A 17,213-nucleotide genomic window follows, 5' to 3' on the forward strand; every position below is an offset into this window, starting at 1 on the left:
CCAGTGCCTCTTGCACCGATTCCCCCAATGTCCAGGCCACACAGTCCTGTGCCTCTTTTCCTCCTGGCCGCCTCCTGTCCTCACTCCAGCTCAGTCCTCTTCCACCCGACTTCCACTAATGACTGGAGGGAGGCGGCCCCTTTTATAGGAACCCGGATGGGCTCCAGCTGCTTCCCGGCAATCTCCCGGACACACCCCGTGTGGCGGAAGTGCCGGCTGCGCACCCGGAAGCCGTCCTCCTGGTGTGGCGGAAGTGCCGGGCTCCCGGGATAATAAGGCACTGGGGCGCCGCCTGGCGGTGGCCACGGGCCCCTACAGGGCTGGGCTTCCAAGCCCTCTACCTGAGGCCTCCAGCATAACCAGGACGTACGTATGTATGTATGTATGTATGTATGTATGTATGTATGTATGTATGTGTATATATGTATTTATATATATGTATATATATGTGTATGTATATATGTATATATATATATATATATATATGTATGTATGTGTGTGTATATATATATATATATATATATATATGTGTGTGTGTGTGTGTGTGTGTATATATATATATATATATATATATAAAGAAATAAATAAATTGAAAGTGAACTTTTAGGGTTTCCACCCTGGTTTACTTGAACTTAAATAGAGTACTGTCTCCACAATACAAAGTAAATGGTCACACTGGACAAAACTTACAGAAAAATAGGGGAACATTTATACAGAGGGACAGGAAATTGAATAAGGGATGCTGGGAGAAATCAGATGCATGTTGGGATGCCGACATCATCATCTAGGGACTGGAGGGACGACAGGAACCCGGAAGTATGGCTGCTTTTTGTTTACCCCGAGCTTTCTTACGGCAGCGCATTCTCGTTCTGGCTGATGAGATAAGAAAAGAAAGGTTGGTGCGCCGCCTCTGTCCCTCGGCATGGGTTGTCGCGATGTGGTCCAAGTCCTTAAACTGCTCCCCATGCGCTCGTGCGTGACAATATATATATATATATATATATATATATATATATATATATAGTGATGTATGGCTGGCCGTTCATCCTGGCCAATAACCCCACGCCACGTCTTTATGCACAGCCTTGCTGGATACCATGGGGGCCGCTAGGAGACGCTGCATTGAGGAAAGACGATTTGCCTTACGCCCCAGAAGTACATGGACAAGGGGAATGACGTGCTTCAGGGGTGAATAAAAGGACTTTTGATTTGACCTGGAAGTGATAGGAGATCACATGGACTGGGGATTGGAACACGTCTGGGTCAGGGATGATAAAAGGATTGTGGGAGCTCCCAGATGGCGAGTTGAGCTGGGTGGAAGGGTGGCAACGCTTCTGGGAGTGGAGGATTATTGTTTATTGTGGATTATTGTGTTATTTATGAGTATTGTGAAGAGGAGGGTGCTTTCTACATAGTTTGTGAATAAAAAGTCAACTATGTGGACTTTTATCTGGTTTCTGGCATTTTGGATAAGGGTTCAAGGGAGCGATAGCGCCCCCTATCTGTCACTACGTATATATATGTGTGTCTGTGTATATATAAAAATATATACTAGCAAAATAGCCGAGGCGAAATACTGCCTCAATATTTTTATTAATAAAAAAGTAAATATTCTTAAACTGAGGGAAAATATACAAAAAATTATTTGTTAAGGATCTCTTTGTATACCACGTTGTCAGTTCGGCCCTCCGGTTGAAATATGACCAAGCTGTGCGCTGAGCTTACTCTTGAGCATGCAACATACAGTTGGCCATGTGAACAGTAATCTTGTCTTAAATCAATGCCAACCTTTTGTAGTGTTTGTCCCTGAGACTTATTAATTGTCATTGCGAAGCAGAACCTTACTAGAAATTTAAGGCGTTTGAATTGAAATGGGAGATTAGATGGTATAACGGGGATGCGAGGAATAAAAACTGTCTCACCTGAGGCACTGCCAGTAAAAATAGTTGCCTCAATTAGGTTGTTTTGTAGAGACGTGACCTGAAGTCTCGTGCCGTTACAAAGTTTTGGTGGCTGTAAGTTTCTCAGTAACATTATTGGTGGCCCAACCTTTAAAATGAGATTATGCTCAGGAGTGCCTGGAGGATTTAGAGTGTTGAGAAACTCTACCGGATAATGTACCGCGTCTTCTACTTCTACAACTGAATCAACAGACTGATATGGTTTTGGTTGTGAAGGTAGTTCTTGAAACAGTGGAGAAGCTGTGAAAAAGCTGCCTCCTTGGCGAAGCAAGGAAAGAATGAACACACCACAGCGAAGAACGGCCTTATATGGGCAGGCAGTCAATTACGTGGGAGGCGTGCTGATTTCCGCAGCAGCCGCACTTATGAATATGCTACGCACAGTCCTTCCCCCGCGAATATTTACCTTATATGGGCAGGCACTCAATTACGTGGGAGGCGTGATGATGCGAGACGCAAGACGCAACTCCGCCGCACACGGCGACCGAGCTGCCCGCTATGGCCATATACAGTATACGAAAGTAGGTTCCAGTTATGACCGTTATGTGTAGAATTTCAAAATGAAACCTGCCTAACTTTTGTAAGTAAGCTGTAATGAATGAGCCTGCCAAATTTCAGCCTTCCACCTACACGGGAAGTTGGAGAATTAGTGATGATTGAGTCAGTCAGTCAGTGAGTAAGTGAGTGAGACAGTCAGTCAGTCAGTCAGTGAGGGCTTTGCCTTTTATATAGTGGCATGCGGCTGGGGGTGGAGCCCAGCCGGGACACCCAGGAGGACCGGAGGAGGGCTTGTGCCTCCTCCAGACCACAAGGGGGCGACCGCCCTAGTTGTGTTGGGGGCCAGGCAGCGCCCCGGTGCTTGAACAACCCTGGAAGTGCTGGGGGAAGAAGACTGGGGACACCCGGTGGGCTTCCGGGTGCGCAGCCGGCACTTCCGCCACATGGGGGTGTGTCTGCGGGGGATTGCCAGGAAAGCAGCTGGAGCCCATCCGAGCTGGTATTTAAGGGGCCGCCTCCCTTCATTCATCAGCAAGAGTCAGGTGGAAGAGAATGGAGCTCAGCGAGAGGAGTGGAGGCGGCCAGGAAAGGCATTAGAGACTGTGAGGCCTGGACTTTGGGGGATTGGTGCTGGAGGCACTGGGACATGCTCTAAAACAATTGTAAATATTTAGTTGTAAATAAACATGCGTTGGGTGAACAACGATCTCCGTCTGTCTGTGTCCAGGGCCAGTTCCACAATATATATATATATATATATATATATATATATATATATATATATATATATATATATATATATATATATACTGTATATATATATATATATACTGTATATATACACACATGTATCTGTTAGCTTGATTGTCAATTCTAAATTTACCTGGCTGTTTGGGTGAGTGTGCCCTGCAATGCACTTTGATCCTATCCAAGGTTGGCTTTTGCCTTGAACTCAATGTTGCTGGGATAGGCCTGGGTCCTCCAGCACTCCGGATGAAATTAAATGTATTCAAAAACTGATGAATAGATGTTTTCAGGTTGATTAGTGTGATGGACCTAAAATATCATCAAGTTGTTTTTGAGAACTTCATGCAAACCTAATAAAACTCTGATTTTATTCCCTTTTCACTAGGTAATGGGATATGGCAGACGCAATTCCCTGAGTTGCCTTTATTTGAAGTTCCAGATGAAAATGGCAATTCCACACCTCCTGCTTTGGCTGGTTTCTACATGTTCCTTACTATGATCATTTTATTGCAGGTTAGTATCCAGGCACATATATTCTTAACTAGTTTTTCTACTTGAAACCTAAAGCTATTATAGGACCCTTGTTTCAAACTTGGCACTAAATTAGCTCCTCAGTTAAGCATCCCTTTCTGCCAGGATTGACTTCAGGGCTCACTGTTTTGATATGATGGAGGGTAGGCTGGCCTGGTGTAGTATAGGGTCAATGCTCTTTGGGTGCTTGTTTGTTACTGATTGCCTCTCCGCCCCTTCTTTCACACAGATCTTGATTCCCATCTCTCTTTACGTGACCATTGAGTTTGTGAAGTTGGGTCAAGTCTTCTTTATTAACAATGACCTCAGCCTCTATGATGAGCATACAGACAGTCGAGTGCAGTGTCGCGCTCTGAATATCACAGAGGATCTGGGTCAGATCCAGTACATCTTCTCTGACAAAACAGGAACACTAACAGAAAACAAAATGGTATTCCGCCGCTGCACTATCATGGGAACCGAATTCTGTCATCAGGAGAACGGTAAGCTGCTAGTCCTCACTCAATGCAACACATAGACAAGGAATATGAAGCCAATCAAGTATCATTATTAACTAATAAATCTATAATAAATAACTTGTTCAATTTTTAAATCTTTAATTCTGTCTTTGTTTTCTGATCAGTAGCCAAAAGATTAACCAAATTGTTTTGATTTAAACTTCTTTACCCCTAAACTTATGAGGTGATGGTCCTCTGATCTGCATGCATGTATATCTTTAGTTCAATTTTTTAACCCAGAAAAATGTGTCTAAATTATTGGCTATAAAGCCGATATAGCCATACTGTTTAGGTGTCCTAACTTATTTTTAGAAATTATTTATGTGTTTCATACTAAAGACATACCCAATTTCTCATTCAAGAACTTTATGCAGGTCTTACACTGTGCACATTGTTGCACATCGATCCTTACTAGCTGTGAACTGGATCACTATGTTTATTCAGCAATCACATTAGCTCTATGCTACAGTCTACAACAACAAAAGCATTTATTTATATAGCACATTTTCATACAAAAAATGTAGCTCAAAGTGCTTTACATAATGAAGAATAGAAAAATAAAAGACAAAGTAAGAAATTAAAATAAGTCAACATTAATTCACATAGAATAAGAGTAAGGTCCGATGGCCAGGGAGGACAGTCAAAACAAAAAAAAACTCCAGACGGCTGGAGAAAAAATCAAATCTGCAGGCATTCCAGACTACGAGACTGCCCAGTCCCCTTTGGGCATTCTACCTAATATAAATGAAACAGTCCTCTTTGTATTTAGGGTTCTCATGGAAGGACTTGAAGATGATGGTCATACAGACTTCTGGCTTTAAATCCATCACTGTTGGAGCATCATGATGCTTTGAGTAGGTGGTGGTGGCGCAGGTTGCCAGCACAAAGAAACCGGAAAAAGAAACAGAAGAGAGAGTAGGGGTTAGTACGGATTTTAAAGCCACCATGAATAGTTATTATAATGAATTGAACATACAGAGTATCAGGATTAAATTAAAGTGAAGTTATGAGAAGGCCATGTTAAAGTAATGTGTTTTCAGCAGTGTTTTAAAGTGCTCTACTGTATTTGCCTGGCGAATTCCTATTGGCAGGCTATTCCAGATTTTAGGTGCATAACTGCAGAAAGCCGCCTCACCACTTTTTTTTAAGTTTTGCTCTTGGAATTCTAAGGAGACACTCATTTGAGGATCTAAGGTTACGATTTGGAATATAAGGTGTCAGACATTCCGATATATAAGAGAGCAAGATTATTTAAGGCTTTATAAACCATAAGCAGTATTTTAAAGTCAATCCTGAATGACACAGGTAACCAGTGTAGTAACATCAAAACTGGAGAAATGTGCTCGGATTTTCTTTTCCTAGTTAGGATTCTAGCAGCTGCATTCTGCACTAGTTGCAAACCATTTATGTCTTTTTTGGGTTGTCCTGAGAGGAGTGTGTTACAGTAATCTAGTCGACTGAAAACAAAAGCGTGAACTAATTTCTCAGCATCTTTCAATGATATAAGAGGTCTAACTTTTGCTATGTTTCTTAAGTGAAAAAATGCTGTCCTAGTGGTCTGATGAATATGCGATTTAAAATTCAGGTTACAGTCAACAGTTACCCCTAAGTTTTTTACTTCCATCTTGACTTTTAATCCTAATGCATCAAGTTTATTTCTGATAACTTCATTGTATCCATTATTGTCAATTACTAAAATTTCAGTTTTCTCTTTATTTAGTTTGAGAAAATTACTATTCATCCATTCAGTCTAAATATGTCTTGGTGTTGCAAAGCTTATGCTTACACTATCAGTGGTAGAATAACTTACTGTAGCAGTGCATGCACACACCAAAAAAGTCAGGTATATAAGAGCAACCATCTCAATATTTCCAGTTCAGATAAAACATTTTAAAATTCTGCTTTTGTGAATTATACCATAGGTGGCATTGACACTTCGGAAACATTTTGGTTTTGATTTTGACTTTTTGATTAGTACTTCAAATATGTAATGCATTAACTACCATGTGCTAATGAGTTTTGCAGCTCAGCTTTCTACATCTGCAGAGATGTACAATCTGTGCAACCAGTGTTAAAATACCAGAATGGATAATAATATGTAAAGAATATGTAAAGAAAAATGTAGTTACACATACGGTATGAATCATTGCAAACCAACCACTCAACATCACCCCTTGAAATCCAATTCAGAAGAACTAAATACATCAAACAGATGAAAAATCAGATTACAGAAATATGTGATATCTTTACATTAGTGGTTTGGCTAGAATGAGAATGTGCTGATGGTGTGACTGCAGCGTTATCAAAAGTGTGAAGCACTGGGTAAGGAAAGGCCTACACCACTAGCAAACCAGCTAGCAAACCATTTCCTCCAGATTATAATTTGTTTTTCCTTTGCACTTGTATATGACAGCAGACCATGCTTGTCAGCTTCCTTCTAGCAATCTTATTTCTGACACGGCTTTGGAATCCACACATACCTACTACTTTAAAAGTGATTGAAGTTTTTTTTTTTTAATCCAAGAAAGCTTTTGAATAAAGAACGGCTCATTTTTACTGTCAAAGCAACAAATCTGATGCACATTAGCAGCTTTAACTTTTCTACAATATATCTTCACCTCTTACAGTTCAAAGGGATATATTAGAGTTGAAGGTCAGTAGAGTGCAGTCATATTCAACTTCTCCTCTTCTTCATCCTGTCTCTTTATTTACAGCTTTCAAGGTGAAGCCTTTGCTAGCAGGAACAAAGGGAAACATGAGACAGTAGTGAGGATATCAAGTGCTGGTCCATACATTACATACAGACATATGCATGTGCACACCCCTTATTCAGGTGCAGTTTCAAACAAACACACTCACACAAACATACACTCTTCAGATACACATTAAAAAAACTTCCGCACATGATCTCAGATATCCTCTACACACCCCAATGTATTGCCACATGCACTGACACCTTAATTATGTACATGTTGGCATTGGCCAGTGTAACATAGCAGCCATAGATATGGACTATAAAATATGTGATAATAGGTTTCTCTCCATGCAAATTCCTTATTTTTGTGACCCTTTGTAATTCTTTAAAACTGTCAGTGCTCCTGTTGTCATAATAAAGAAATAATTCTACCATGCACTGCATTTGAAAGTTACTTGAAGTTTATTTGTAAGTTATTATAAGGTGGCAGCTAAATAAATACACAGTTTATAGGTGCGCATACCTTCAGACACGAGCAGTAATTTCCTTTTACAAACATTTTGTTTCACAGTATATGTGCAGATTACTCATTTATCTTTGCACTTACCAGTTATTATGTCCTGGGTATGATGTTAAACTGCATCCAGCCCTGCAAGTAGGCTCTCCAACCTGCAAGGAAAACTTGGGGACTGGTGGCAGAATTGGCACTCCAGCCACCATACAAAACCTCCCACTGTTCCACTCCATCTGAACTAGTTTGGTGCTGAGGTGTCAACCCGTTGCATGGCTGCACTTGGGTCCTAATCTGGGATCCTGAGTTGGTTCATCATGTGGTGGGTACAGCAATGTGCTGTTTCAGTGCGTGCTCCTCACCTCTCTCTCTTTCTCTCTTACCATTTATTTAATCAAAACTTCAAAACGGATTACTACATTCTTAATATTTGGCCTCTTTAACAACTTTTGTAACATGTTTACAGTGTTTTATCCTAAAAGACTTCTGCTAAATGAGCTCACGGATTTGCACTCCTGTATCACAGGTCAAGAATCCATTTTGAAACAAACACTGGTCCTGTCAATATCAATGTGAAGTATGCGTGCTTTGCCCATTTCTTCTTGTATTTTCTAATCTATTCCCCCTTCACATCCCAAATGATATGCAAGGTAAGTTTAACTGATGACTCTAAATTGTCGTCATATGCCTAAGAGTATCCTGCAGCACACTGGCCTCCCATTGAAGGCTGTCTGATGCTACTGGGATCCGCTGCAACTTTCTATAACACAGTAACTGACTGAGCATGTTAGGAAAGTGGAAGAATGGACTTTTACTAGGCCATGTTGTGATATCAGAATGGAACTGGAACCAGCCTTATAATCGCCATAATTTAGGCAGTGATGACATTCTCGTTGTGTAACATTCTGAGTCAGTCTACTATTGCTTGTGGATGAATGCACATGAAAGGATTTAGCAGGTGACATATACGTAAGTGTATTTGTAATAACGTTGTAAGAAAATGTGCCCAAGGACAACTGTTAAACTTGCGTGCAAGGACAAATATGCACCAATGTCACTCTTCTGTCTATCTAGCCATACGTTTTCTGAGTCTACTTATTTTCAGTACATAATCATGGAAAGCCACAGCCTATCTCATCAGCTACAGATTGAAGTCAAGTTCTAATTGTGGATGGCACACTCATGCACACACCCAGAGTACCAGTCTTTATGTAAATTTAGTTCTGTTCATTGCCCAAAGATGAAGTCAAAGGTAGGCTATGTGAATGAAAATGAAAGTTTACCCCCAAAAAGTTAAAACGGAGATTATTGATCCACAGGATCTAACTGCTTTCATTAATTTCTATTTTTTAATAATTTATCAGCCACATGATATCGTAAAGCTATTCAGTGAATTTTATCTTGGCCTCTTTTAAATAACATGACCAACAGTTTTCCTCTTGGTGTTTAAACAGCTTTGCGCTTAGCTGCCCATGGAGAAGCAGACTCTGATGAAGAGGACAGAGCAGCCCCACGCAGGGAGCTCAGGGGTCGACTAAAACAAAATCACGGCAAGCAAAATCAGAAGAACCTAAGGAGATGTCACAGTGCCCGGGCATACTATACTGGACAACGAAGGAAGAAGTCCATTGGACTGGTGGACAGTGAAGTGGCCTTCAGCAGTCCATTAGTGAGTTCTTTGCAAGCTTATTAATGTGTGCATGCTAAGAAGTCCCTCTTGTAGTTCCTCCTGAAATTTGCCATCAGTAATCAAATACATTTTACTTTTCTTGTATCTTTCCATGTTGAGTAGCATTTTAAAGTTATTAACTTTTATTTACACATCTGTAGGACTAGGTGTCTGGTATGGCTTGTCCTAAATCACATTTTATTATTACTCAAGTGCTTCTAACACAATCACTACTCAGTAATCTAACCACCAATAATTTTAGTAATGTTCAAATCAACATTAATTTTCTTTATGGTAACTGAAACACAAAGTACTTCACACATATAAAACATTTTGTACAGACAGTATACACTAACCTCCATATTGTCAATTAAACAAGAAAAGAAGCTGGAGCAGCATTTTACTGTATAAGAGCTTCCCTCTGTAGGGACATTATCACGTGAAAACTTTATCAGTTTTGTCTTTTATGCAGATCTTATAAATGAGCTACAGTAATAAGTGACAGCCCAATTTCCATATGGTCTATCATGTCTCAGCTACTGGGTGTGCAGATTGAAAGTGGGCAGATGGAAAAAGGGAGCACAAGTAGAACTCTGCTCCTTAACAAATAGCCCAACCTTGCTGACTCATAAAAGAAATCTAAAAAACATCATATCTGCCCTGTAGGTCAGCTTGAGATGATTCACGCAATTAGCGCCACTTTGTACAAAAAAAGATTGAATGAAAAGGAGGGTGTGCATATTGACAGTTACAGCTAAGCATTTTCTGGCTTGAGTTGGTGATGGGAGTTTAACAGATAAACCTTTACCTTACTTAAGTCATTGCACTGTATTGTGTAAACAATATAAAGTGAAGTCTTAAGCAAGAACAGCCTAATAAAGTTTCCAGATAAGCAGAGACTGTTTGGCCTGCTTTGAGGAGATAATAACTAAGCTGTCTCAGAGCCTTAGGTGTTTCATTCTTAACAAAACACTAAGGTACTGGCTTCAAATCCATGATTGGGGTAGTTTTATACTGACTCCCATTACTCTCTGTGTAAAAGAGAGCGAGCTTCCTGATTTCTAGAATGATGTGCCATTGTATGCCCCTGGTTACCTTTAAATGCTTTATCCATTACTAAACCAATAGAATTTTGACAATGATAGGAATACATGATAAACAATAGAATAATAAAAATTCATTGTACAGTATATGTGTGCCTTACTAATAGTCCAAAACAAGAACAAATCTTTAGCAATAACAGTCATTTTATAGTAAAAAAAATCTCAAGAGATGTTGGGTCAAAGGAAGAACACAAAATAATAAAATTATTCAAAGAAAATAAACCCTAATTGCCTAGCTGGGCCTGACTGTAGAGGTTTGGGTCCTGGTCTATCAGGCGTGCAGGCTTGCCCCCTTGGCCACCGTCCAAATCAAAGAGCCTCAGACTCCCAAATACTGTCTGCTACTTACAGTTTCGATAAGCAGGGTCTCATATTTAATTCAGGAGAAACACTAATTAACAATCAAGTAATCAATGTTTCTGTATATCCACTCTGACTATTTACCTGCCAGTTCAGCAATTGCACCCTGTTACCTGCCAACTGTTAGGTCAAGGGGTAACTGGTGTGGTGTGGCCTTTAAAACCCAGCCTGACTTGGGATCCTGGAGCCCCCACTTTTGATTAAAGAACCTGGCACCCTTGATAAATCCCATGCTACCTACCTTTAATAATACACAGCCACAACTATACCACAACTGTTCACACTGGGACTTTCTGTTGGCCCCTAATGGAGAGTTCTTCCTTCTGCCAGTCATCCATGTCTGTTTCTAACTAGCACCCTTAGAGTAACTGTGTACCATTTTAACTAGTGTGGCATATATGGGGCAGAGTGGTGGCTCTGAGGCTAAGGATCTGTGCTGGTATCCAGAAGGTTGCTGATTTGAATCCCCGTCACTGCCAAAAAGAGATCCTACTCTTCTGGGCCCTTGAGCGAGGCTCTTAACCTGTATTTGCTCCAGGGGCTCTGTACAATGGCTGACCTTGTGCTCTGACCCCAAGGGGTATGCGAAAACTAACAAATTCCTAATACAAGAAATTGTATAAGGTGAAATAAAGGACAAAAAATAAATAAAAATATCAACCCCTGGATTGGAACTGGGTTTAGCTCTCTAGGTGCTTTTTTGGCATACAGAAATTAATAGATTAAACCAAGTCATGTACCATGCTCGTACCCCCTTAGTCCCTGGCAACTCTGTACTAGCCAGGCAACCTGTCAAAAGTTTATGCAAAGTAACATCACAAGATGCTTTACAAAGCATAAATGACTGCAGTGCAAAGCAATCCAAGTTAACAGGTCATGGTGAGAGTACTAACAGTAAGAGTACCACTAGATCCACTGTGAAGTTTACAAAAAAGGCCTTTTTTCCTGTTGCTTTTTACACAATGTATGGTTCAGCCATCCTGGATGCTTTTTTGAGATTCAGTGTACATGTGCTACTCAGTCCTTCTTTTTTCAAATCCTGTTTAACTGCATGCAGCTTTTCCTTCCAAAGCAACAGGGAAGCGAAAACATTTTTCCAAGAAAATGCACTGGTTTTGTGACACTGTCAAGATGATGCAGGTGTGTACTGATCACTGTTATCCCACGATTAATCCCACACTGCTCATCACCCCAGCAACCTTTAATCCCCTTTAGGAAGTGTCAGCAAGATGCTGGAACAGCAATGGAGTGGGCAGCTTGTCACCCACTGGTCCAGGTTTTGGAGCCCATAAGGGGGCAAGTAATCTCTTCCTGCTGCCTGTTTCTCCATACCGAGGAATTAATCCCCATTTCCATATGGCCTGTTACATCTCCACTGGGAGATGGGGTTTGAAGGTGGGCAGATGGACAAAATGGAGCAAGAGCACAGTGTGTCAATTTTCCATTCTGAACTTTTTACAAAAATAGCCAAAATAGGAAGCAATCTTTTTTAAGGATACAAAATGTTTTACAATTATAATAAATAGAATGTCAACGATGCACATGACAATGTTTATACAGGGTGATTATATTCTCTCTGTTCTTGAGATAATTGTTTCTAATTTTGTGTTATAGACATTATCAAATGAATGTGATATTTTTCTTTACTGGCTAACTTAATTATTATGCTTGTGCCATTTTTTAAATGATCATGTTCAGATTTTTCCAAGTATGTTCAGCTTCTTGATGGGTGACGTTATCATGCCACTGAGGGCTCTTACCAGTTTCTTTCTGCTTTCTGCTTGCCTTCCCACACACCCATGTGCTGCTGATTAAAGGTTATCAGTGAGTGAATGATATCCAGGCTTTAGGGGTACAAGCAAAACTAAACTGCATGTGTATATACATGGTGGAGAAATTTGTAATGACCCAGAAGCCTAGATGGTTTCACAAAAATACAGGTGTCTGTAATTATAAATATTTCAAAAATCAATATTATAAATCCTAGCTTTAGACATGCCAAGTCTTATCCAGTACTGTACATTATATTCCATGAGTAGCTGTTAAAACTAACATGACTCATCAGGTTCACGCAGTGATATAATAGTGGGTTATATGTATGCCTTTTGTAGACATTTGTACATATTGTCTACATTCAAGCAAATTTATTTCATTTTAGTTGTGGTGCCTCTGTGATTTAAAATTCAGATATATTGTCTAGTTCAGGGCCCCAGTGGCTGCAGATTTTCATTCTAACCCTTTTCTTAATTAGTGACCCATTTCTGTTGCTAATTAACTTCGTTTGAATTATTTTTAATTATCATTTTTTAATTATCATTTGCATGCCAACTACCAGCATGTAGTCACTTTCAGTTCAGATAGTTTATTTCATTGCTTAGAACCTCTAGTCTTGAATGCTGCTTTCACTCCTATAAAGCCTCCTGTTTTACCCTGCTTCATTTTACTGGAGACTGTGGAAGATTGTGGGTTCGCTTCCCGGTTCCTCTCTGTGTGGATAGCGCTTTGAGTACTGAGAAAAGCGCTATATAAATGTAATTAATTAATTATTATTATTATTATTATTATTATTATTATTATTATTATTATTCTGCCCTATCTTGCCACTTGTATCCCTACCATAAAAGTAGCTCCAGAGCAAGGATTCTTTTGTTCAGACCTCATTACCATATTGTGTGTATTGTGGACAAAGGTTCGAGGCAGACAGCAGATTCTTGGTGGCATAGAGACCACTCCAGCCCTGTCAGTTAGTGTCACTGACAGTCACCAGCAATAACCCAATCTTGGGGGGGTGAGTTTCCTTTTTATAACAGAAATTTTTACATCTTACAGAGATAGCCTATCAAGAGACAAGGTTACACAATTCTTTGGGGGGGATTCAGTAATATGCCCAAAAATTACAAAACATTTGTTCAACCACTAAAAATGAAGTGAAAAAGTCTGTTGCTGTTGATTTTACAATCCTAGATGTTTGTTAAGATTAATAGTTTCCTGAGTACAGACTAAAAGGTCCTCAGCCCAAGATTCTTTGTTAAACTATTATTTAATATATTGATTAAAATTTTTTTATTATTCCACAGTATTCAGATGAACATTTATTGGTATTAACAGCCCATAGGTCTATCTCCATTTAATTCTCTAACCCTCAGTTTCCAGAATTATGGAATTGGGGTTGTTTAAGGGAACTACATCACTCTTAGGCACTGTCCCGACCTTTTACTCACAATTTGAGAAAGCACCGAAGAGGCATTTTAGCCTCAGTACCCTGACAATATCCAATGTTTTCAACAACAACAACATTTATTTATATAGCACATTTTCATACAAACAGTAGCTCAAAGTGCTTTACATATTAAAGAATAGAAAAATGAGAGACACAATTATAAAACAAAATAAATCAACATTAATTAACATCGAATAAGAGTAAGGTTCAATGGCCAGGGGGGACAGAAAAAACAAAAAATTCCAGACGGCTGGAGAAAAAATAAAATCTGCAGGGATTCCAGACCATGAGACCGCCCAGTCCCCTCTGGGCATTCTACCTAACATAAATGAAACAGTCCTCTTTGGATTTAGGGTTCTCACAGAAGGGCTTGATGATGATGATGGTCACGTAGACTTCTGCCTTTTAATCCGTCCATCATTGTTGGAGCATCATGAAGCTTTGAGTAGGTGGTGGTGGCGCAGGCCACCACCACAAAAACCGGAAAAAGAAACAGAAAAGAGAGTAGGGGTCAGTATGGATTTTAGAGCCACCATGAATAGTTATTATGAGTAAAATTGAACATATAGAGTATCAGGATTAAGTTAAATTAAGATTAAATTGAAGTTATCAGAAAGCCATGTTAAAGTAATGTGTTTTCAGCAGTGTTTTAAAGTGCTCTACTGTATCAGCCTGGCGAATTCCTATTGGCAGGCTATTCCAGATTTTAGGTGCATAGCAGCAGAAGGCCGCCTCACCACTTCTTTTAAGTTTTGTTCTTGGAATTCTAAGGAGACACTCATTTGAGGATCTGAGGTTACGATTTGGAATATAAGGTGTCAGACATTCCGATATATAAGATGGGGCGAGATTATTTAAGGCTTTATAAACCATAAGCAGAATTTTAAAGTCAATTCTGAATGACACAGGTAACCAGTGTAGTGACATCAAAACTGGAGAAATGTGTTCGGATTTTCTTTTCCTAGTTAGGATTCAGCATTTTCAGTCAGACTCCATCCATCCTGTGTCAGTTTAGAGTCACCAAGTACCTCTGGGAAGCAGGTGTAAATATGAACTCCCAATATGGAATAAAACAGAAAGGAGAGCAAGCAAACCTTTCATAAACAGTGAGGTATAGCAACCCTATTAATCTATAATCATATAATACAGGCCATTTCCCCTCATTGCAATCTCCCCAAAACCCACACCATCAGCCTCTTATCACTTGTCTACTTCTCTCTTAATCTCCAGTTTCAGCTCCCCTCTGTCAGTAAGCCTTTACTACAACTCACTTAGTGCATCAAAAAAGATTTACAAAGTCTCAGAGCAGTCTGGACACAGTAACATCTGCTTTCACTGCACTCACTGCACTGTCCTGTTCTTCTGTTTAAGAGCAAGCCAAGTTACTGGGCTCATTGTCTATAATAGAATGAACAGCTTAATAATATGGGAGAACCGTGAAGTAAAATTATTGCTTCTCTGGATTGAGAAGAGCCAGTTGAGGTGGTTTGGGCTCAATGTTAATAAGAGTAATATCTCTTGACTAACCTGAGAGTAGTTTTATCGGTCCAGCTTAACATATTCTCTCCACAACCCGGGAAAGGCAACTAGACACCCTGAAAATGAAATAAAGTGAAAGAAAGATTATATATACACTAAGGTTAAGGTTTCAATTGCAAATTTTTAGGAGCAATTCAGGTGTTGTATTGTATATTTCTACAGTTATATCACTTTCATCTATTTATTATTATTTTTATTTTTTATATGGCACACTTACTAATTACAAAATTAGAGAAATATACACATTTACAACACATACATAAAATATTCAACTATGGGTGATTTTTACAACCAGTAAAATAAATAACCAAACATGCAATAAGTTAAGGACAGATTGCACCAGAAGAGAGGAAAAAACTGTACAGGTCAGGAAGAAAATGTTTCTAAGATCATGTGGTACTTACTTACTGTACCAGAATTTGGTCACCCTTAACATTTTACAATATAGGACAGTGCAAAATAGCACCAAAGATTTTGCTACAATTTAACAAACATTTGACACTGGAACTGTTATCAGGAATAGCTAATGTCTCCCATTCACAATGAGGTCCTACTTCATTGGAAGAAGGAATAATTTGGTCATAGTTAATATAAATAAATAAATAAATAAATAAATAAATAAATATATATATATATATATATATATATATATATATATATATGTGTGACTTGCCCGGACACCACCAGTCAGAGACCACATCTTTATAAAAAGTCACACGTTTATTAAACACAACAATATAGTGCAAAACACCACACAGTGCACTCGGCAATAAATCTCCCCAATAAACCTTCTTTTCTCAGTCTTTAGCCGCCTCTACTCTTCTCCTAAGAGCGTCGTCCTGCTCCCGACTCTAGCTTCCAGATTGCTGGGAGGCGGCACCTTATTCCCGCTTGGAAGTGCTCCAGGTGGCTGATGACGAACTTCCGGCAGCCCTTCCTGATGTGGCAGAAGTGCTGCCCTTTGCACCGGAAGCACTCCGGGCGTCCCTGGCAGGTTCTTCCGCCATCTTGCAGAGTGTGGCGGAAGTAACTGTCTCCAGGTTCCTCGAGGCTTAAGTCGCCCCCTAGTGGTGGCCACGGGTCACAACAGGCCAGAACCTCTTTTTTCCTTTCCCGTGGTCCTCTTTTTGTCCAGGGCGGTTGCACTCTCTTGACCTGGAAGCTTTTTATTCCACCTTCCATTCTCTTTAGGCGTCGCCACCCAGTTGCGGCCAGAAAACTGTAAATGTACAAAAGAAAAATTATTATTTATAGGGGGTTCGCCCCCTGCTCACTTTGCTCACCAACCCCCATGGCCTGCGCTACGCACCAGCCACTTCATATCTCTGCCACTCGCGTTGTGAAGAGGGGGGCTGAACGCACCCCAAGGAGGCACCGTTGCTGCTCCAAAACCCCCTCTTAAATGGTAATACAATGGGAAACAATTATAGTTTTTTTTTTTACCTCCTCTTTCTTCAATCAGCTGCTGGCTTGCTGCTGCTGCCATGTCACGTGATCTGCATTTCACATGGCACTTCAACATTTAAAAGCCTGTACAGCAGCTGTCTTACTAAATGTATTTTATTTTTGGCCCTGTGCGTGACTAAATCTCTTGGCACAAAGTCTTGTCTCGTGGGACGTGATTTCTTGATATTTTTTAGTTTATAATTTAAAAACTAAATAAAAATCTGAAAATCTAACAACATCACATTAAAGTTCAATAGATTCTGAAAAGAATGATACCAAGCATATATACAGTATGTAGGTTTTAAAATAAGCCCGATTTAAAGGGTGACAAAAAACATGACATAAAAAGCCACATAAAATTGTTGCACAAAATCGTTGTACTTTTAGGCTTAGGATTATATATATATAGTATAGAGTAGATATATATATACCAATT

At 39.7% G+C, this 17,213-nt stretch overlaps 1 protein-coding gene across 3 annotated transcripts in view; it reads left to right on the plus strand.

Moving 5' to 3' along the window:
* Window positions 1-17,213, plus strand: part of atp10b (ATPase phospholipid transporting 10B) — a 356,966-nt gene that overhangs the window by 273,058 nt on the left and 66,695 nt on the right. For all 3 annotated transcript variants that reach the window (XM_039775061.1, XM_039775060.1, XM_039775062.1), the window contains 3 exons: window positions 3,592-3,719; window positions 3,967-4,219; window positions 8,895-9,109. In XM_039775061.1, coding sequence (XP_039630995.1) covers window positions 3,592-3,719; window positions 3,967-4,219; window positions 8,895-9,109 — 596 coding nt within the window. The remainder of the gene's footprint in view (window positions 1-3,591; window positions 3,720-3,966; window positions 4,220-8,894; window positions 9,110-17,213) is intronic.

The sequence above is a fragment of the Polypterus senegalus genome, chromosome 13 (genome assembly GCF_016835505.1).
Source record: "Polypterus senegalus isolate Bchr_013 chromosome 13, ASM1683550v1, whole genome shotgun sequence".
Taxonomy (NCBI): domain Eukaryota; kingdom Metazoa; phylum Chordata; class Cladistia; order Polypteriformes; family Polypteridae; genus Polypterus; species Polypterus senegalus.